The 22,330-nt window shown below is 40.6% G+C and overlaps 1 protein-coding gene across 1 annotated transcript in view; it reads right to left on the reverse strand.

Moving 5' to 3' along the window:
• Positions 1–22,330, reverse strand: part of kcnh1b (potassium voltage-gated channel, subfamily H (eag-related), member 1b) — a 56,718-nt gene that overhangs the window by 29,092 nt on the left and 5,296 nt on the right. The window contains exons 5-9 of the mRNA XM_020482184.2: positions 22,176–22,294; positions 20,472–20,639; positions 17,368–17,592; positions 13,920–14,349; positions 4,312–4,511 (exon numbers count right to left, since the gene is read on the reverse strand). Coding sequence (XP_020337773.1) covers positions 4,312–4,511; positions 13,920–14,349; positions 17,368–17,592; positions 20,472–20,639; positions 22,176–22,294 — 1,142 coding nt within the window. The remainder of the gene's footprint in view (positions 1–4,311; positions 4,512–13,919; positions 14,350–17,367; positions 17,593–20,471; positions 20,640–22,175; positions 22,295–22,330) is intronic.

The raw sequence follows: 22,330 nt of genomic DNA on the forward strand, positions 1-22,330 counted from the left end.
AAAATGTGGTGGATATATTGAAGCAACATCTCAAGACATCAGTCAGGAAGCTAAAGCTTGGTCGCAAATGGGTCTTTCAAATGGACAATGACCCCAAGCATACTTACAAAGTTGTGGCAAAATGACTTAAGGACAACAACATCAAGGAATTGTAGTGGCCATCACAAAGCCCTGACCTCAATCCCATAGAACATTTCTGGGCAGAACTGAAAAAGCGTGTGCGAGCAAGAAGGCCTAAAAACCTGACTCAGTTACACCAGCTCTGTCAGGAGGAATGGGCCAAAATTCACCCAACTTATTGTGGGAAGCTTGTGGAAGGCTACCCAAAATGTTTGACCCAAGTTAAACAATTTAAAGGCAATGCTACCAAATACTAATTGAATGTATGTAAACTTCTGACCCACAGGGAATGTGATGAAAGAAATAAAAGCTGAGATAAATCATTCTCTCTACTATTATTCTGACATTTCACATTCTTAAAATGAAGTGGTGATCCTAACTGACCTAAGACAGGGATTTTTTACTAGGATTAAATGTCAGGAATTGTGAAAATGTATGAGTTGAAATGTATTTGGCTAAGGTGTATGTAAACCTCCGACTTCAGCTGTAACTATAAGTTCCACATTCACACAGATGGGCAGTCGAATTTGTCACTTCAAGCCCAAAGATATCATACTTTGACAAAAATGATGACTTATTGACTTAAATCGTTGTGCAACATAATGGGTAAGCTCTGGCCATAGTATTTCAGCTCAAAAAAGTGGATTTCTACTGGTGTGGGGATTTAACAAGTCTTAAATAAGCCAAAACTTCCCCCCAAAAAGAATGATCCCTTTAACATCAACTTCAAAGGGGTGAATCTTTGCAAATGTCTCTCCCTGTTCTGGAAATAGGGGGCCAATTGCACATGATTACCTCTGAACCTCTTATTGTGTCAAATGTTAAGAGGTCATACCCAACAGGCATTTGCAGGACCAGGTCAGGAATAATTCTAATTTAGGATGAGCCAGAAGACAATTAGGACCGGTAATGCTGAAGTATGACAGTAGTTGACAGAACATCAGATTGTATTTGTAGTTCAGTATGAATCTATTCCCTTTTGACATAATACAATAATAAAAATAAATTGTAGGGATGTGCATTATTCCCTTTCAAGACGATTCGACGCGTATCTAGATGCCTGGGCTCCATGAACAGGATACAGGAACACTAAGTTTTAGTTTGAAACAATTTGGTGCGATTCGGTTGAATTAGAGAATGAGTCAATGTGATATGATTCGATGCACTAATAGGTTTTGCATAAACACATTCATTTTCCATTCTAAATTCAAATCTGCTGCTGATGGAACTCTTGAGCTGGGCTTCTCTGAGCTGGATCTGTCTGAGTTGATGTGTACATGTGCATGTGGAAATTATGCTATTGGTGTATACCAGGGCTGCCCAACCCTCTTCCTGGAGATCTACCGTCCTGTGGGTTAACAGTCCAACCCTAATTCTACTAATTAGCTGCTCAACAAGACCTTAACTATCTGAATCAGATATTCTAAATTAGGGTTGGACTGAAAACCTACAGGACAGTAGATCTCCAGGAAGAGGGTTGGGCAGCCCTGGTGCATACTGTGTAGGCACCTAATCTGAGCCATAAAGGAGACTTGCCATCTACCACTCTATCAGATTGCCACCCACTAATTAACTTGTCATTTATGCAGATTAAGTGTTTGAGCTAGTAATGTAAATGTATCAACATGTATCATACCATCTCAAAATCGAATGGTTTTGACCGTTTGGAAGTGTAGTGAGTTTATTTTCTCCTCCCACTTTAGCCATGCTTAGTGCACCTCCCAAAAGTGATTCCTTGTTATGAAATTATGAACTTTGACCTGTATGTCTAAAAATGACCATGTACACTGATTGTTTAAAGTAAAACCAACCACACTATTGCTGATGGGTTTTGTGCAGCAAAACTATTGCTGAACAATCTAAATCAAGTCTATTGTAAACCACGCTCAGCAGGTACAGTGGCTTGCGAAAGTATTCACCCCCCTTGGCATTTTTCCTATTTTGTTGCCTTACAACCTGTAATTAAAATGTATTTTTGGGGGGGTTGTATCATTGATTTAGACAATATGCCTACCACTTTGAAGATGCCAAATATATTTTTTTGTGAAACAAACAAGAAATAGAAAACTTGAGTGTGCATAACCATTCACCCACCCCAAAGTCAATTATTTTTGCAGCAATTACAGCTGCAAGTCCGTATGTCTCCATAAGCTTGGTACATCTAGCCACTGGGATTTTTGCCCATTCTTCAAGGCAAAACTGCTCCAGCTCCTTCAAGTTGGATGGGTTCCGCTGGTGTACAGCAATCTTTAAGTCATACCACAGATTCTCAATTGGATTGAGGTCTGGGATTTGACTAGGCCATTCCAAGACATTTACATGTTTCCACTTAAACCACTCAAGTGTTGCTTTAGCGGTATGCTTAGAGTCATTGTCCTGCTGAACCTCCGTCCCAGTCTCAAATCTCTGGAAGACTGAAACAGGTTTCCCTCAAGAATTTCCCTGTATTTAGCGCCATCCATCATTCCTTCACTTCTGACCCGTTTCCTAGTCCCTGCCAACGAAAAATATCCCCACAACATGTTGCTGCCACCACCATGCTTCGCTCTGGGGATGGTTTTCTCGGGGTGATGTGAGGTGTTGGGTTTGCACCAGACATATCATTTTCCTTGATGGTCAAAAATCTTATTTTTAGTCTCATCTGACCAGAGCACCTCCCACATGACTTTTGGCAATCACCAAAAGTGTTTGCTTATTTTGTTCTTTAAGCAATGGATTTTTTCTGGACATTCTTCTGTAAATCCCAGCTCTGTGGAGTCTACGGCTTAAAGTGGTCCTATGGACAGATACTCCAATCTCCACTGTGGAGCTTTGCAGCTCCTTCAGGGTTATCTTTGGTCTCTTTGTTGCCTCTCTGATTAATGCCCTCCTTGCCTGGTCTGTGAGTTTTGGTGGGCGTCCCTCTCTTGGCAGGTTTGTTGAGGTGCCATAGTCTTTCCATTTTTTTGTAATAGATTTAATGGTGCTCCGTGGGATGTTCAAAGTTTCCGATTTTTTTTATAACCCAACCCTGATCTGTACTTTTCCACAATTTTGTCCCTGACCTGTTTGGAGAGCTCCTTGGTCTTCATGGTGCCGCTAGCTTGGTGGTTCCTCTTGCTTAGTGTTGTTGCAGACTCTGGGGCCTTTCAGAACTGATGTATATATACTGAGATCATGTGACAGATCATGTGACACTTAGATTGCACACAGGTGGACTTTATTTAACTAATGCGACTTCTGAAGGTAATTGGTTGCGCCAGATCTTTAATAGGGGCTTCATAGCAAAGGGGGTGAATACAGCACCTTTCCGTTTTAAATCTTTTAGAATTTCATTTCACTTCACCAAAGTGGACTATTTTGTGTATGTCCATTACATGAAATCCAAATAAAAATTACAGTTTGTAATGCAACAAAATAGGAAAAACACTATGTGCGGGATGAATACTTTTGCAAGGCACTGTATATCTAGATGAGAGTTATGTTTCTGGTAGCTTACTTTTATTCTGGTTAAAACACAATTTTCAACAGTGCATTGATCACAATAACCTAGCAAATTACATTGTCACTCAACTAATAAACCCTAATTTCACGCAAGCCATTTTAGCATTCGAACACAGATGTGCAAGATCAGGAACAGGCCTTCTACCTTGCTTTGGTCAGCGCACAAAGCTGGGCACAGTGTGCAGTTTGACTACGCTACTGATATTCCCTGGGGTTGTTCGGCATGCAAAATGACTTGTAGATCAATGACTGTCAACAGTTACATGCTTTTATTTTGACACTGAAGGAGCGGACACATCAGTTGTCCCAAAATATGAGGTCGTTTTGGAAAGTAAAAAGAAAGTAATATGAGAAAAAAATGTTGGTGAATCGGCGGTTCGTAACGATTTTCTGACTAATGCATGTTACATTTGGATCGGTATGGGGTCCGAGGACTGATGCAGTCATATCTTAAAGATTTGAATCGGGGGCCGATTGAGTATCGGTAAATCATTTCATCCCTAATAAATTGTATCAATATAATAATAATTATAATAAATGTAAAATAATGGTATAACAACGATAACATAATACCACCAACACATACCAGTAATATCCATGGTGATGCATAACTTTTGCTTCCACAGACCAACTTAGCCATAAAATAAAGATGCATACTGTGAGATGGTAACAAAATGGTATGGAAGGTTTGTACAACGTTTGCGTTACCTTGTCTGTATCGATGCCTCTAGACATGGACCACGTGGAGACAATGTAGTCCATGACGCGTTCGCTGAGGCCCTTGGGCACCTGGTAGAGCTTGAGGAAGTCGCGGACGCTGTTGAGCATCTCGTGGTAGCGGTTGGTGTTGGCGTACATCTGCTGGAAGATGGTAGTCACGTTACCGAAGATGGTAGCATACAGGAGTGCTGGAAAAGACCAAGAAAGAGTGTGGTCAATGTACTGGCAAATATGGCGTACTGTAAATGTGTCAACTAAAGGATTCTAGCAACCGCTCCAAGGGACCCTTAAAATGATGAGCTGGTGAGTATAATGGTTTTGAGTTTATTAGCATTTTTCCAGTGACAAGACTGTTCAGTGTATTATTAATTGTGAAAGAACAGAGCACTAGGGACCCAAAGGAACCATTCTTGACAGTCTGTAAATCTATCACAATAATATCGCCATATTCACAGTCATAACTTGGAAACATCATTTTGTGCCCTTGCAAATGCAGCGATGTGTGTAACAAAACAACAGTGGCATGTTACATTTATCATATCTTCTTCTCCATGGACATTATCCCTCCATTGGTCATAATGGGCTTTTGGAGATGGTCTGTAAACACAAATGGTGTCACGCTCTCTCTCACTTCCCACTGACTGCTAACCAATCAGCCATCGCTCATTCTGTGTCTCGATCCCGCAGCTAGCCAATCAATATTGGCTCTCACAATTCACACCCATGTCAGCACTTTGCCTGACAATGTGTCACCCTGTTCCCCTTCCAGTGTCCCACTCCTTCACAGCAGGGTCAGAGAAATTGATAGAGGTCCTGTCAACCATTAGCGACACTGGTGGCATCCATTTTCAAGGGAAGTGAAACATAGTGCTCGTTTTCATTCGTTCAGGTGGCACACCATAATCACTGGCTTTATTATAACCAAGGGGTCATCATAATTGTTATAGGGGATATTGTGCAACCTTGCAAAGGACGTTTTAGAAGGTGGATGACATGACTATATTACTGAAGTTGCGGTGTTCTTGTTGACGCAATCGATTCCTCGCAGAGGCAGCGAGCGAGCACAACAGGTAAACAGTCAGGGGGACGAGAGAGGGCCTGTCAGATACATAATGGGGTGACGCTCAGAGGCATTAGGCTGGGCTAAAAATGTCTGTGTCATTTTTCCAGCACAGCAGTGATGAGTGACGGGCCAAATAGACCTGTCTGATCAAGCCACACAACTGAATTATGGGAAGCTGCCTGGGATAAAAATGCAACAGTATACTGTTGACTCCTGTTAAATGCAACAGCTTGGGACTGTCTTGACAACCTACACTAAGCTGGATCATTCAGTTATCAGAAGAAATGTCAAGGATCTCTCTGTACTTTGCTCCGTTCATCTTTCCCTCGATCCTGACTATTGTCCCTGCCGCTGAAAAACATCCCCACAGCATGATGCTACCACCACCATGCTTCACCATAGGGATTGTATTGGTCAGGTGATGAGCAGTGCCCGGTTTCATCCAGACGTGACGTTTGGCATTCAGTCCAAAGTGTTCCATCTTGGTTTCATCAGACCAAAGAATCTTGTTTCTCATGGTCAGAGTCCTTTAGGTGCCTTTTGACAAACTCCAAGCGGGCTATCATGTGCTTTTTACTGAGGAGTGGCTTCTGAGTGCTGCAGAGATGGTTGTCCTTCTGGAAGGTTCTTCCGTCTCTACAGAGGAACTCTGGAGCTCTGTCAGAGTGACCATCGGGTTCTTGGTCACCTCCCTAACCAAGGCCCTTCTCCCCCGATTGCTCAGTTTGGCCGGGCAGCCAGCTCTAGGAAGAGTGGTTCTTGTGGTTCCAAACTTCTTCAATTTGAGAATGATGGAGGCCACTTTGTTCTTGGGGACACGCAGCCGTCATACCGCTCAGGAAGGAGACGCGTTCTGTCTCCTAGAAATGAACGTACTTTGGTGCGAAAAGTGCATATCAATCCCAGGACAACAGCAAAAGACCTTGTGAAGATGCTGGAGGAAACAGGTACAAAAGTATCTATATCCACAGTAAAACATGTCCTATATCGACATAACCTGACCTTCATGTCTTAAAGTAATGATGGACTGTCGTTTCTCTTTGCTTATTTGAGCTATTCTTACCATTATATGGACTTGGTCTTTTACCAAATAAGACCATCTTCTGTATACCACCCCTACCTTGTCACAACACAACTGATAGGCTCAAACGCATTAGGAAGGAAAGAAATTCCACAAATTTAACTTTTAACAAGGCACACCTGTTCATTGAAATGCATTCCACGTCAAGATGCTGGTTGAGAGAATGCCAAGCGTGTGCAAAGCTGTCATCATGGCAAAGGGTGGCTACTTTGAAGAATATAAAATTATAAATTATATATACTTTTTTGGTTACTACATGATTCCATATGTGTTATTTCATAGTTTTGATGTCTTCATTATTATTCTACAATGTAGAAAATAGTAGAAATAAAGATAACCCCTTGAACGAGTAGGTGTGCCCAAGCTTGTGCTGTGTACTGGAAAATGAAAGCAGGCATTGGTCTCACAGAGGATCTGAGATTCTGAGGTCAATTCGAGTTCTTATTTTACAGTAGTGGACCCCTCTACATGTGACATTCTTCACATTAACTTGTGGAAATGTAACCAGGCTTTGGGGCTAGGAGAAACTGGGGTAGTGAAACTATGCTGTGTGTGGTCTGCCGAACCAGGTGCTTTCATAGGGATCATCTATTTTTACCATTGGATTCTTGAGGCGGCTCAAGAAGTAGTCTCAGGTACTCAGTGCATCAATAAAAAGATCAGTCCAAGTAATAAGGCACAGCAGATTTAGAGTAATTTTAGATTGTTAAGATATTCACAAATTACTACGGTAATGAGCTAAAATGGTCTACCTGGACATTGGTTGCCATGGCAACAACTTCCCACAAATCTAGTACCATGCAGTGGTCCTAACACTCAGTGTGTTTGATTGTCCGTGAAACACATTAAGTGTGACTCCTAAATCTAAATTAAACCCAGAGCTAGCTGACAAGCCACTTAGCTCATGTCTGGGGCTTATTCCAGGCTGGCTCGCACACAGTCATTCCTCAGAGTATAATCATCTTGCCCTGAAGGCACAAACTCTCACTACTTCTCAACTCCAAATGTTGCCTCATGGGGGGAGTGATCACCATTAGGGCTTGCCGTCAAGCACAGGGTCTCTCTTTGGTGACACTTGGATAAGGCAGCAAGCTGGGCTTTAGCTGCAGGTAGCTAACTGTCAGAGTGAGGAGTGTGTGTGTGTGCGCGTGTGCTAGGGTTGGAATTGCATGTTGCCCAGAGCTTTTGTTCTAGATCATTGACACCGAATGTGTCTGCTGGTTGTGTGAGACAATACGAGTCCAAAACACCCCCTGTGATTGTATATTCCCCAGGACTTGTGTTAGGCTTGAACCATTGCCATCGCACTGCACACTGCCCTATCCCATCTGGGCAAGAGGAATACCTATGTAAGAATGCTGTTCATTGACTATAACTCAGCCTTCAACACCATAGTACCCTCCAAGCTCGTCATTAAGCTCGGGGCCCTGGGCCTGAACCCTGCCCTGTGCAACTGGGTCTTGGACTTCCTGACGGGCCACCCCCAAGTTAGGAAACAATACCTCCACTTTGCTGATCCTCAACACAGGGGCCCCACAAGGGTGTGTGCTCAAGCCCCTCCTGTACTCCCTGTTCACCCATGACTGTGTGGCCAAGCACGCCTCCAACTTGATTACCAACAATGACAAGACAGCCTACAGGGAGGTGAGGGCCTTGGCGGAGTGGTGCCAGCAAAATAACCTCTCCCTTAACGTCAACAAAATGAAGGTGCTAATCGTGGACTTCAAGAAACAGCAGAGGGAGCACGCCCATATCCACATCGACGGGGCCACAGTGGAGAAGGTGAAAAGCTTCAAGTTCTTCGGTGTACACGTCACTGACAATCTGAAATGGTCCACCTACACATGCAGTGTGGTGAAGAAGGCGCAACAGCGCCTCTTCAACCTCAGGAGACTGAAGAAATTTGGCTTGGCCCCTAAAACCCTCACAAACCTTTACAGATGCACAATTGAGGGCATCCTGTCGGGCTGTATCACCGCCGGATATGGCAACTGCACCGCAAGCAACCGCAGGGCTCTCCAGAGGGTGGTGCGGTCTACCCAACGCATCACCAGGGGCACACTGCCTGCCCTTCAGGATAACTACAGCACCAGATGTCACAGGAAGGACAAAAAGATCTTCAAGGACATCAACCACTCGAACCAGGGCCTGTTCACCCCGCTATCATCCAGAAGGCGAGGTCAGTACAGGTGCATCAAATCTGGGACCGAGAGACTGAAAAACAGCCTCTATCTCAAGGCCATCACTGTTAAATAGCCATCACTAGCCAGGCACCACCCGGTTACTCAACCTTGCACCTTAGAGGCTGCTGCCCTATATACATAGAATCCCTGATCACTTTAATAATGGAACACCTAGTCACTTTAATAATGTTTACTTACTGCTTTGATCAGTTCATATGTATATACTGTTTTACATTCTACTGTATCAATGCCACTCCGACATTGCTCGTCCTAATATTTATATATTTGTTAAATCCATTATTCTACTTTTAGATTTGTGTGCATTGTTGTGAATTGTTAGATACTACTGCACTATTGGAGCTAGGAACACAAGCATTTCGCTACACCCGCAATAACCTCTGCTAAATATGTGTATGTGACCAATACAATTTGATTTGATTTGAACCAGCTAACTTGTGATTTACACCAAAAGGTCAAAATCTTTAGTGCCTATAGTGGCAGTTGCATGAATCAGAATCTCAATTGAAACTTATTTTTAGGGGTAGGCAGGATGTCAGTCAACCTACCTAAGTGGTCCCCTGTCATCCTGTACTGGCCCTGGGTGCCAAGCGTTAAAACAAATGTTCTACTTGGCAATTTTTCAATTGCTGACAACTCAGAATCAGTATAAACTGGCACTAGGATTGAATCAGTGGGTCATATGGGCTCATAAAATGTATTTCAATGCACTACATTGGCATCACTATTCTGATGCATAATACCCACCTACCTGATTTAGCTCATATTTATTTTCAGAATGGGTTGAGTCCTGTACCCCCCCCCCCCCCCCCTTGGGCGCGTCACTCCCACTGAGCGAGCAATGAGCCAAAGAAGGGAAAATGTGCACTATCACAAAATAGACAAATTCCTGGCACCATCTGCATATACAATAGGGTACCGTTTGAAAGCATGACACTTCAAATGTACAGTACCAGTCAAAGGTTTGGACAGCTTTGCACACTCTTGGTATTCTCTAAACCAGCTTCACCTGGAATGCTTTTCCAACAGTCTAGAAGGAGTTCCCACATGGTGAGCACTTGATATCACCAGCAAAGCATCCCTACACAATACACCACCTCCTCCATGCTTCACGGTGGGAACCACACACCAAAAATCTCAAATTTAGACTCATCAGACCAAAGGACAGATTTCCACCGGTCTAATGTCCATTGCTCGTGTTTCTTGGCCCAAGCAAGTCTCTTCTTATTATTGTTGTCCTTTAGTAGTGGTTTCCTTGCAGCAATTAGACCATGAAGGCCTGATTAACGCAGTCTCTTCTGAACACTTGATTTTGAGATGTATCTGTTACTTGAACTCTGTGAAGCATTTATTTGGGCTGCAAATTCTGAGGCTGGTAACTCTAATGAACTTATCATCTGCAGCACAGGTAATTCTGGTTCTTCCTTTCCTGTGGCGGTCCTCATGAGAGCCAGTTTCATCTTAGAGCTTGATGGTTTTTGCGACTGCACAAATCTTCCCGGATTGACTGACCTTCATTTCTTAAAGTAATCATGGACTGTCGTTTCTCTTTGCTTATTTGAGCTGTTCTTGCCATAATATGGACTTGGTCTGTTACCAAATAGGGCTATCTTCTGTATACCACCCCTACCTTGTCACAACACAACTAATTGGCTCAAACGCATTTAGAAGGAAATAAATTCCACAAATTAACTTTTAACAAGGCACACCTGTTAATTGAAATTCATTCTAGGTGACTTACTCACAAAGCTGGTTGAGAGAATGCCAAGAGTGTGCAAAGTTTTCATCAAGGCAAAGGATGGCTACTTTGAAAAATGTAAAATATAAAATATATTTGGATTTGTTTAACACTTTTTTGGTTACTGCATAATTCCATATGTGTTATTTCATAGTTTTGATGTCTTCACTATTATTCTAAAATGCAGAAAATAGTCCAAATAAAGAAATACCTAGGTAGGTGTCCAAACTTTTGACTGGTACTGTATTTGAAGTGAATTTTCTCATTTTAGTCAATTCCTCTTTTGAGAACATTTCCATAATGTATTCTATTTGAGGATTTACAACTGCTATGTTGAATTTGTGTTCAAACAAGTCATCATTACTGGCCCAAAAAAAGAGAACATGACTTTATCAACTCGAAAAGGAGAAGTATTAGCTAACTCTCAGCTTACATCAAATGGCAGAGCTATTTCCTTTTTAAAGACCTGGGCAGAAATCCTTAAACCAGACTTATTAAAGCAGTTTAAATTCACAAAAAGACTACCACTGCTACTATATTTTAAGAAGAAGCTATTGCGTCAAAGTACAGGCCAGTACATCCACCTGTAGATAAGAACACATCAGTGTACTTTGGAATGGAAATCATGGCAGATGGCCCTCTGGCAGTTACACTGAGTATACTGAACATTTGGAACACCTTCCTAATATTGAGTTGTTACACCCCTCCCCCCCCCCCCCCCCCCCCAAAAAAACACATTTTGGTATTCGTTTAATTAGTCCATTGTTGATATAGTACCAAAATGTTTTGTTTATCAGCAATCAGGTTTTCAAAATGTGTAACTTTTAAAGTACAGAAATCATCCCTGTATGATGCATTTTCCTTTAAATACTTTGTCTTGCCCATTCACCCGCTGAATGGCACACATACACAATCCATGTCTCAATTGTCTCATGGCTTTAAAATCCTCCTTTCACCTGTCTTCTCTCCTTCATCTCCACTGATTGAAGTGGATTTAACATCAATAAGGGATCATAGCTTTTACCTGGATCGCCTGGTCTGTCTGTCGTGGAAAGAGCAGGTGTTCTTAATGTTTACTCTGTGTAAATAATCAGTTAACAAGCCGTGTGGGAGAGAGAGAAGCGGGAGAAGAGCGTTGGCGTGCGTATGAGGACACAGAAGGGTATGACACGGCTGGCTGCACTGAGACAAGACCCCCGTGACAGCCAGGAACAACCGCCGTGTCATAAGCTCTGGACACCGCCAAAATGCAACGGGTGAGCGGATCTCTGTGTTTTATGGCGACAGTTTACACAATTGTTGTGGTTTACCCTGGGGGTCAGGTGTGGGGCTACACCAATGCCATGATTACTGTATATGTGTGATAACCTTTGTATGCTTGCAATGAGCAATGATGGAAAAGTACTGGGTAAATGGAGCTGTACCTCTTTTGTTCCCAGGCTGAGAACTGCCTGCACCTTCTGATAGTCACACAGGCTCAAGGCCGAGATAGTCTAGACATGTTTTTCTCATCTTAGATACTTTGTATCTAATCCAATGCAACAATGTTAAGGTATGATTGACGGTAGGTTGTATAAAGAGTGTTGTCTCCTGTTTCGCCACATTGATCTTTACTATAGACTACTGAGATATTCTGTATGTGAATCTATATCTGCAATTGCATTTTATTACTAAAGAGTTTTATACCAAGGTTCCTGTGTCATCTATCTGGAAGACTGATTGTTAAAGGAAACTTACATCACCCCATGCAAAGGTACACCCAACACAATAATGACTGTTCAAACACACATACAGAAAATACACTACACACTCCCTCACAACCAGACCAAGACACAAACAAAATCCCACCCATAACACACACACACACACACACACACACACACACACACACACTGGCAGGCGACTCAACTGGCAACATATTGCATGACTAAGCTTCTGTCCAGCTTCCAGGCTGTGGGTGGCAGACTGTCTTCCCACCACTGAGGAATAGCAGCATGACCCCCCCATGCCCCCCTGTCACTCTCGCTTCCACTGTCACCTGCCACCCTGCATCACTGTCATCCCTGGGCAGTGCCAGTCTCTCCCCGAGGTGCTGAGCAAACCTCTGTATACTCCCCCTCATCTGCTGCTGCAACACAAACACAACAATGCTGTGTGATGTGAAAAAAATCCCAAAACCGCTTCACTTAGTTATTCAGGTTGTACCATGTGTTATAATTGAACTACATAACATTGCGTGGTTGTTTTTTACTCAAATTGATTTCCTGAGCTGGATAACTTCTCCCCCCCCCCCCAAGTTTCAACAACCCTTACAGTGTACAGTATGTATTAAAATATTGGAGCTAATAAAATGAGGGTCTGTTGGTTAGAGAGTGACGCTTCGAACACCAGGCTTGTGGTTTTGATTCACACTCAGAAATTGATACCAAGTCACATGTCAGTATGGATCATAATGTATACTAAATGGTCAGCAATGCATTCTGGGGTGGAATAGTAGTTGAAAGGTGCAGATCACGCTTACCTCATTATTTCGCAACTGTGTTACATCACGGGGATGTTGAAGTTTACTGGTCTATCCATAGTCATGTGAAACAAACTTTTTATACTGGCAAACTTCAAGCATGACACTAGCACACAAACTGATGATGCCTGCCACAGTTTTCCCAGTCCTATTACATTTTATGTCTATTTCCAGGTAGATAATGAAGATAATAAGAACTTTTGTTTTCATTTCTGCAATCCATCACATTCCTCAATCTTGAGGCCTGCGTTGCAATTGAGAATGCAATTTAAAATCACAACAGGGTTCTATGAAAAGCTAATGCAATGTCCCACAATAGGACTCGGGACAAAACTGTGTCAATTGCATCTCCAGTAGAAGGAGTAATCCTGTAACCATGGGCACGCAATGAATCACTCATTTGCCAGCTCAAAATGGATGAAAGGATTTGAAAATCCCCTTTAGATATGTACAATCTTCACAGCACAAAATTAAACAAATTGGCTTGTTCATAATAAACCTTTAAGCACCATGTGAAATGAGTCACCTGTGTCTTTTCGGGAACTGATTAGAACCGTCACAATGTTCATAAATGCTTCAGTCAAGCATTTATCTGTAATAACTTGATGGTACATTTAGCTGTGATTGAGTTGTATAGTAAGTGCATTAAACAGCATGCTATCTTCTACTGAATTCAGCAAGGATTCAGAGACATACTGGCCTGTTAACAATACTTCTCCCTGAAGAAGCAAGGGACACATCTGGCAATGGTATTTCTCAATGAAACGTCAATTGTGTTGGATTTTTCATAAAGATAATACGGCAGTCAGAGGAGGCTGGTGGGCGGAGATATAATCATAATGGCTGGAATCGGTGACAAGGTATCAAACATGGGTTTTGATGAGGTTCTATTTATTCCATTCCAGCCATTACAATGAGCCTGTCCTCCTATGTCTCCACCTACCCACCTCCTTTGACGACAGTAAAAGTTAATGGGTAGGGTTCTTACTCACATCCGATCATCATCATTGCCACAGCGAAGAGTTTTTCTCCGTCGGTGGTGGGGGCGATGTTGCCGAAGCCGATGCTGGTCAGGCTGGTCATGGTGAAGTAGAGGGAAGTGATGTAGACTGAGTCCTTGCTAGGCCCGCCCTCCCACCTCCCAGAGCCACTGGCGTTGAACCGGTACGGTGTCCCCACCGATTCGCTCAATATGTAGAGCCAGCTGTCCATCCTCACACTGTTGGTGTTCTCGTCGATGACCTCGTAGTCGCCGATGCTGTACCAGATGCAGGCCAACCAGTGGGCAGCCAGGCCAAAGACGCACACCAGCAGGACCAGGACAGCGGCCCCGTACTCAATGTAGTGGTCCAGTTTACGGGCCACCCGGCCCAAGCGGAGCAGACGGACCACTTTGAGGGAGCTGAAGAGACTGCTGATGCCCTGATGGGTAGAAAAGAAGAGGGGTATACTCAGGCTAAGAGAGAGAATGAAAAGTAGAGCTTTACTAACATGCCAATTATCCATTGTTCATGGTTCTAACTATTTTACTAACTGTTCATTCATTCATTAAAGATAAACTGGAAGGGTCCCAACAGTGAACCCTGTGGAACTCAACTCCCTAAAGCACTGTACAGTATATCCTGCATATGGATTTGGTACCATGATGCAGTTCCCTGTTGTGTTGATGATAATGAATACAATGCCATTATCTATCAAATAAAATAATAGCTGGAGGGTATGTTTTACAACATGCTACTTCTACAAAACATAACTTTGCTACAGAAGCTTGATTAGTGAAGAATTATACACTGCCATGTGACAGAATAACGGTTATTTGGGTCCTGGACCAACTTCTGGAAAGTACAGTATCGGAATGAATTTAGCCAGGGGTTACTTTTGTTTTCATAGATGGGCACGGAGCATGCACCCACAATTAATGTTCCAGGATCTTACTCCGATAACGGTATGTGAATGAGTACTAAGGAGGACAGGTTTCTGAACCATTTGGAGATTTAATTCCAGAATTTGAATGAGCCCCTAGTATGTGGCTTTATCAAAAATCCCATTACCCACTTCTGCATGCTCAATTTGAATCAAGCTCTTTGGTGTCTTCAAACGTCAAAATGTGATGTGATGTGAAACTAACTGCTCATCGAATCTAGATTCCCTAAAACATTTAAGACTTAGTGTGGCATACTGTACAGAGAGGCTGAGATGCAAAATGCATGGGCCTGACGCTTCCCGAAAGGGTGAATCTACATTTAGTACTTAAGACAAACATAATGCAGTGCGGTTTATGTAAGCTCACTAGCCTCTGCTCACGTTTGCCTCGAGCAATTTTCAGTTCACCAGGGACACATTCATAATGCAATTACGTTCAACGACAATAAACACATCTCCTCGATGAAAGGGAGAGAGGAAGCTCTGCTTCGTTCTAAGCCGAGAAAAAACAAAAAAGCTCAAATGTGTCCCTGTGGCAACTTGAATGTCTCCCTACAATTGTCATTGGATACAAACAAGGCCACTGTGCTGAAAGCCGTCACTTCAGAGGAGCAGAATGGTTGCTAGCTGCACCGTGTTTATATATGAGGCACAGCACCGACTGAAAAGGAAGGATAACTGGCATTGACAAGTGCAGCAAAGGCACATGCAGCGCCCATAGGCTTTGTGGGGGTGCTATAATCTTTCGGCACACCACCCTTCGCACAACAACAGGCAGACAACACAACAGTACATAACACTGGAGATGTGGAGAGGAAAAATTGTGGTTTCTGCACTTTTGTTTCGGTTCTAAGTTACAATGCCCAAAGTTTAAGGCCAAAAGCAGTGTTTTGACTTGTTAGCTAAGCTATACTTGGCTAACTATGCTTGTTGTTTGACCTTTGAAGCACTTTTTTATTCATTATTTAAATGTAATATTGACCTTTATCTGTGCCTTCTGTAGTACAGAGTTATTTTTATGCTGGTAATACTGTACTTGGGCGTAGGTTAGAATGGTATCACTTGCAGCATCTATTGATTGCTTTAAGGTTACCAAGACTAGCGCGTGAATCAAGACGATCTGGGCCATCCTACAAAGGCCTCTGTGTCAAGTTTGCTTCCAGTGTGTTTTACTACAGAATGTCTCGAAGAGGCATCAGAAAAATGTGCTGTTTCACCAGCCTTCAATTCCTGTGTTCTTTTTTAACATGTTAGAAGGATCTTCTCTGACTTTTTAGCCTCTATTCACAGTATTCCCCAGCAACCTTGTTGTCTGATGGTGTTTAAATCTTTGACTATCTGGCAACTCTAAGGCAACCATTAGGCAACTGCAGGGGAGGACATTTCTACTGCTGAGAAGTTGTATTAGAGTACCATTCAGAAAGCGGAGTCATCCACATCATTGTTTTGAACCAAAACATGCACATTTCTGGTGTTATTCAGTCATATCTATTTTCTGTTTCAATTTGATATGACTCAGCTGGCTGTGGGTAGGACTGTATTGTAGAGTGATTAATGGTGAACACAGAGGTTAAAGGTATACTTAGCAATATGACATCATACACAGTGGGGTGACTTCCTGCTTACAGAGATGAATAAAAACAGGATTCAAAGTAACAGTACGTTTTTACAGTCTGGGATTTCAACTGACAATGGGTAAAAATCTGTGATCTGTGATTATTTGAATCCAGGCCCTATAGTCAAGAAGCCCTTTCTAAAGAATCTGGTAGTATCACAGAGCATTTAGTCCCATTATCGCTCGAAAGCTTGGCCAACGCCAGCAGTCCCTATGGATGGGCGTGAAAACCCTAGAGACATTTCAAGTCACAAATAATTCAAACGGACTCAAAATGACTCTCCCTATGTGAGCTTTCATCAGTGCAGATGAAGATTCCCAGCACTGAAGCGACACTTGAAGTCTGCTGTAAATTAAGATTAACGCTTGAGTTAACTTATCTGAGGAGAGGCGCTTTGCTTCAGTAAACCGAGCTTGGGGTTGTGTTGTTGAACCAAAACCCAAACTAGTTGTGAATAGCGGTCATAGTCAATTCCACAGTCTGTGTCAAATCAAATCAAATCTTATTGGTCACATACACGTTTAGCAGATGTTATTGCAGGTGTAGTGAAATGCTTGTGTTTCTAGCACCGACAGTGCAGTAATATCTAACAAGTAATATCTAACAATTTCACAACGTATACCCAATACACACAAATCTAAGTAAAGGAAGGATGAATTAAGAACATATAAAATATATGACGAGCAATGTCAGAGCGGCATAGACTAAGATACAGTAGAATAGAATACAGTATATACATATATGTATTACGCTACAACGATGTGGTGAGCTTTCCAAGAGTCAACGATGTGGTGAGCTTTCCAGATCCATAAAACAATGTGTGTGTCTGTGTGTGTGTCTGTCTGTGTGTCTTCATCCATATCCATCCATCCACAAACACACACAAAAACAAACCACTGACCTCGTCAACGTTCTCGAAGGCGTTGATGACGTCGTACGGCAGGCAGGAGAGCAGGTCGATGACGAACCACGTCTTGACGTAGTTCATCCGGATCAGTTTGGGGTCCGAGATGACCTCTCCGGCTGGCCCCACAAACGTGGTATGGAAGTTGAGCACGATGTCCACCAGAAAGATGACATCCACGATGCTGTCCACCACCAGCCAGGTGACGTTGTTCTGCTTGGTCTGGAGGATTAGAGTAGAGAATCTTTATTACTTAAGTAGTAGAGTAGAGAATCTTTATTACTTAAGTAGTAGAGTAGAGAATCTTTATTATATAAGTAGTAGAGTAGAGAATCTTTATTATATAAGTAGTAGAGTAGAGAATCTTTATTATATAAGTAGTAGAGTAGAGAATCTTTATTACTTAAGTAGTAGAGTAGAGAATCTTTATTACTTAAGTAGTAGAGTAGAGAATCTTTATTATATAAGTAGTAGAGTAGAGAATCTTTATTATATAAGTAGTAGAGTAGAGAATCTTTATTATATAAGTAGTAGAGTAGAGAATCTTTATTATATAAGTAGTAGAGTAGAGAATCTTTATTATATAAGTAGTAGAGTAGAGAATCTTTATTATATAAGTAGTAGAGTAGAGAATCTTTATTATATAAGTAGTAGAGTAGAGAATCTTTATTATATAAGTAGTAGAGTAGAGAATCTTTATTATATAAGTAGTAGAGTAGAGAATCTTTATTATATAAGTAGTAGAGTAGAGAATCTTTATTATATAAGTAGTAGAGTAGAGAATCTTTATTATATAAGTAGTAGAGTAGAGAATCTTTATTACTTAAGTAGTAGAGTAGAGAATCTTTATTACTTAAGTAGTAGAGTAGAGAATCTTTATTACTTAAGTAGTAGAGTAGAGAATCTTTATTATATAAGTAGTAGAGTAGAGAATCTTTATTACTTAAGTAGTAGAGTAGAGAATCTTTATTACTTAAGTAGTAGAGTAGAGAATCTTTATTATATAAGTAGTAGAGTAGAGAATCTTTATTACTTAAGTAGTAGAGTAGAGAATCTTTATTACTTAAGTAGTAGAGTAGAGAATCTTTATTACTTAAGTAGTAGAGTAGAGAATCTTTATTATATAAGTAGTAGAGTAGAGAATCTTTATTATATAAGTAGTAGAGTAGAGAATCTTTATTATATAAGTAGTAGAGTAGAGAATCTTTATTATATAAGTAGTAGAGTAGAGAATCTTTATTATATAAGTAGTAGAGTAGAGAATCTTTATTATATAAGTAGTAGAGTAGAGAATCTTTATTATATAAGTAGTAGAGTAGAGAATCTTTATTATATAAGTAGTAGAGTAGAGAATCTTTATTACTTAAGTAGTAGAGTAGAGAATCTTTATTATATAAGTAGTAGAGTAGAGAATCTTTATTACTTAAGTAGTAGAGTAGAGAATCTTTATTATATAAGTAGTAGAGTAGAGAATCTTTATTACTTAAGTAGTAGAGTAGAGAATCTTTATTACTTAAGTAGTAGAGTAGAGAATCTTTATTATATAAGTAGTAGAGTAGAGAATCTTTATTATATAAGTAGTAGAGTAGAGAATCTTTATTATATAAGTAGTAGAGTAGAGAATCTTTATTATATAAGTAGTAGAGTAGAGAATCTTTATTACTTAAGTAGTAGAGTAGAGAATCTTTATTATATAAGTAGTAGAGTAGAGAATCTTTATTACTTAAGTAGGAGAGTAGAGAATCTTTATTATATAAGTAGTAGAGTAGAGAATCTTTATTACTTAAGTAGTAGAGTAGAGAATCTTTATTATATAAGTAGTAGAGTAGAGAATCTTTATTACTTAAGTAGTAGAGTAGAGAATCTTTATTATATAAGTAGTAGAGTAGAGAATCTTTATTATATAAGTAGGAGAGTAGAGAATCTTTATTATATAAGTAGTAGAGTAGAGAATCTTTATTACTTAAGTAGTAGAGTAGAGAATCTTTATTACTTAAGTAGTAGAGTAGAGAATCTTTATTATATAAGTAGTAGAGTAGAGAATCTTTATTACTTAAGTAGGAGAGTAGAGAATCTTTATTATATAAGTAGTAGAGTAGAGAATCTTTATTACTTAAGTAGTAGAGTAGAGAATCTTTATTATATAAGTAGTAGAGTAGAGAATCTTTATTACTTAAGTAGTAGAGTAGAGAATCTTTATTATATAAGTAGGAGAGTAGAGAATCTTTATTATATAAGTAGTAGAGTAGAGAATCTTTATTACTTAAGTAGTAGAGTAGAGAATCTTTATTACTTAAGTAGTAGAGTAGAGAATCTTTATTATATAAGTAGGAGAGTAGAGAATCTTTATTATATAAGTAGTAGAGTAGAGAATCTTTATTACTTAAGTAGTAGAGTAGAGAATCTTTATTACTTAAGTAGTAGAGTAGAGAATCTTTATTACTTAAGTAGTAGAGTAGAGAATCTTTATTACTTAAGTAGTAGAGTAGAGAATCTTTATTATATAAGTAGGAGAGTAGAGAATCTTTATTATATAAGTAGTAGAGTAGAGAATCTTTATTACTTAAGTAGTAGAGTAGAGAATCTTTATTACTTAAGTAGTAGAGTAGAGAATCTTTATTATATAAGTAGTAGAGTAGAGAATCTTTATTATATAAGTAGTAGAGTAGAGAATCTTTATTATATAAGTAGTAGAGTAGAGAATCTTTATTACTTAAGTAGGAGAGTAGAGAATCTTTATTATATAAGTAGGAGAGTAGAGAATCTTTATTATATAAGTAGTAGAGTAGAGAATCTTTATTATATAAGTAGTAGAGTAGAGAATCTTTATTATATAAGTAGTAGAGTAGAGAATCTTTATTATATAAGTAGTAGAGTAGAGAATGAATATAATGTATCCCTGTGTGGCAATTTACAGCTGGTACATAGTCAATAAAAGTACACACAAACAGATTAAAAGTAAAAAATAAACAGTTTGCTAAGGTTCGGTTTGGAGTTTAGAGTAAGGGTTAAGGTTAGGGTAAGGGTTAAGGTTAAGGTTAGGGTTAAGGTAAGGGTAGGGTAAGGGTTAGGGTTAGTGAGTAGTTGAATGGAGTTTAGACCTTGAATGAGACGTTGTAGGGCACCATGATGGCTGTGTAGAAGGTCAGGATGAGGATGACCCAGTCCCAGGTGGTCTTGAAGGCGCAATAGTGGAGGATGATGTGGGGAGGAGTTTTAGGCGTCTCCTGTTTGTACTGCGGGAGGATGTCTGAGCCCAGCTGGAGGACCTATGTTTGGTTAAGAAACGGTTGGTAACGAGTCATGAATGAGTCAATGTTTTGGCAGCTAGCTACCTTTAATTAGCCTGGTGGAACCAGCCTGATCGCTGCGTAGAATGGTGACCGCGATCGGGCTGGTTCCACCAGGCTGACACTGAATTGGACCAGTGTGTAATTTATTTCTCCTGCTATTCACCATTCCAGGTGTGCATTTTTACTTAGTGTACACAAAAAATATGACAACATTTTAATTTGTTATGACAGTGGCTCTTATTGTATGAGAGCGATAACTTTGACATAACACTCATAATATAAAATAGTAAGTATGGCAATATAATGACAACATTCTGTCGTCTTTTGGACCACACAAAGACAGTTTAGTGTTGCCTTGATTTAATCTCTCGGTATCTCTTGGATAGTGTGACATATCTCTCTATCCCAATCAATATAATATACAAAATAAGAGTGGAATTCCTCTCTCCCTCACATATTTTTTAAATAAATTGATGGAACTTTCCAGGATCAACAAATAAACAAATGGTAGCCATTTTGTTTTACCTAAGCTAGCAATCACATCTCCCCATTTGTAAACAGAGCACCTTATCTGACCATCTAAACACAATTAGCTTTTCCACCATTTTTCAAGAAACAGGATGTTGCTAGAAGATGGTGGTGGTAAGACATCTTGGACTAGTCCCAGAAGATGTCAGAGGAGATATCTACCCAAACAGTCAGTCCCCTTGGGATATCAGAGGACTAGAGGCTTTATTTCTAGCCTTCGCGATTTTCAGAGGACTAAGGACTATTCAATCAAACCAGCATTGCAGTATGGCATATACACTGTAGACAGTAGCATAGACGGCTCCATTATTCAGAGTAAAAATAGTGTACAGTAATAATCAAGTCTGTAAACAAGTCAAACATTGCTGAGGCAGATTTAATTTAATCCTGCTCTTGTCGACATCACGGTCCTTTTATGCCCTGATTATAAGTTAGTGCACTGATTGTAAGTCACTCTGAATGAGAGAGTCTGCTAAATGAGTAATGTAAATGTACATTTAGGCTACACAACTCCACAGCAAAGGTCATAGGACAGGGTTCCCCAATGGGCTGCCCACGGGACAAATTCTTTGTCAAATACTATATCTGTTTCAGCTTCTTGCGGTCAATTTGCAGTGTACAAATTATTTATAATTCTGTTCCTGCCCCCCGACCATGCGCTCAAGCCCACAGCTGAATGTAATTGGGGACTTCTGCCATAAGGGTTTATGGTCAGGACTATATATAGAGTGATCCTTCATATTAGAGTTGTGTCTGTCTGCAGAGTTACAGTTGCCCAGGTGGCCAAGGGCGTGCGGTCAACTGCTTGGGAACTGAAAGACACACTTAATTTATCTCAGAAGTAGCGAGTGAGTTTGGGGACAGGATTAGGCATTTCATCTGAAGCTAAACAGAAGCGGGCTTGGAAATATGAGACTGTTGATCCTTCCAGAAATACTTAGGCGGATGAGTGCTTATCAACAGGGACAGAGGCACACACTCTACCTCAGCCAGACGAGAGTGCTTGTGGACGTTCTCGCCCTTGTGGACGGTGGGCGCCAGCTGCTGCAACACTCCCCGGCTGCTGGTCAGAGCCCGTGTGAGTCGAGCGAATTTACCCCATCCTAAATGACAGAGTCAAAGAAATGTGGAACACCAAA

Source organism: Oncorhynchus kisutch, linkage group LG1, assembly GCF_002021735.2.
Source record: "Oncorhynchus kisutch isolate 150728-3 linkage group LG1, Okis_V2, whole genome shotgun sequence".
In the NCBI taxonomy this organism is placed as follows: Eukaryota; Metazoa; Chordata; class Actinopteri; order Salmoniformes; family Salmonidae; genus Oncorhynchus; species Oncorhynchus kisutch.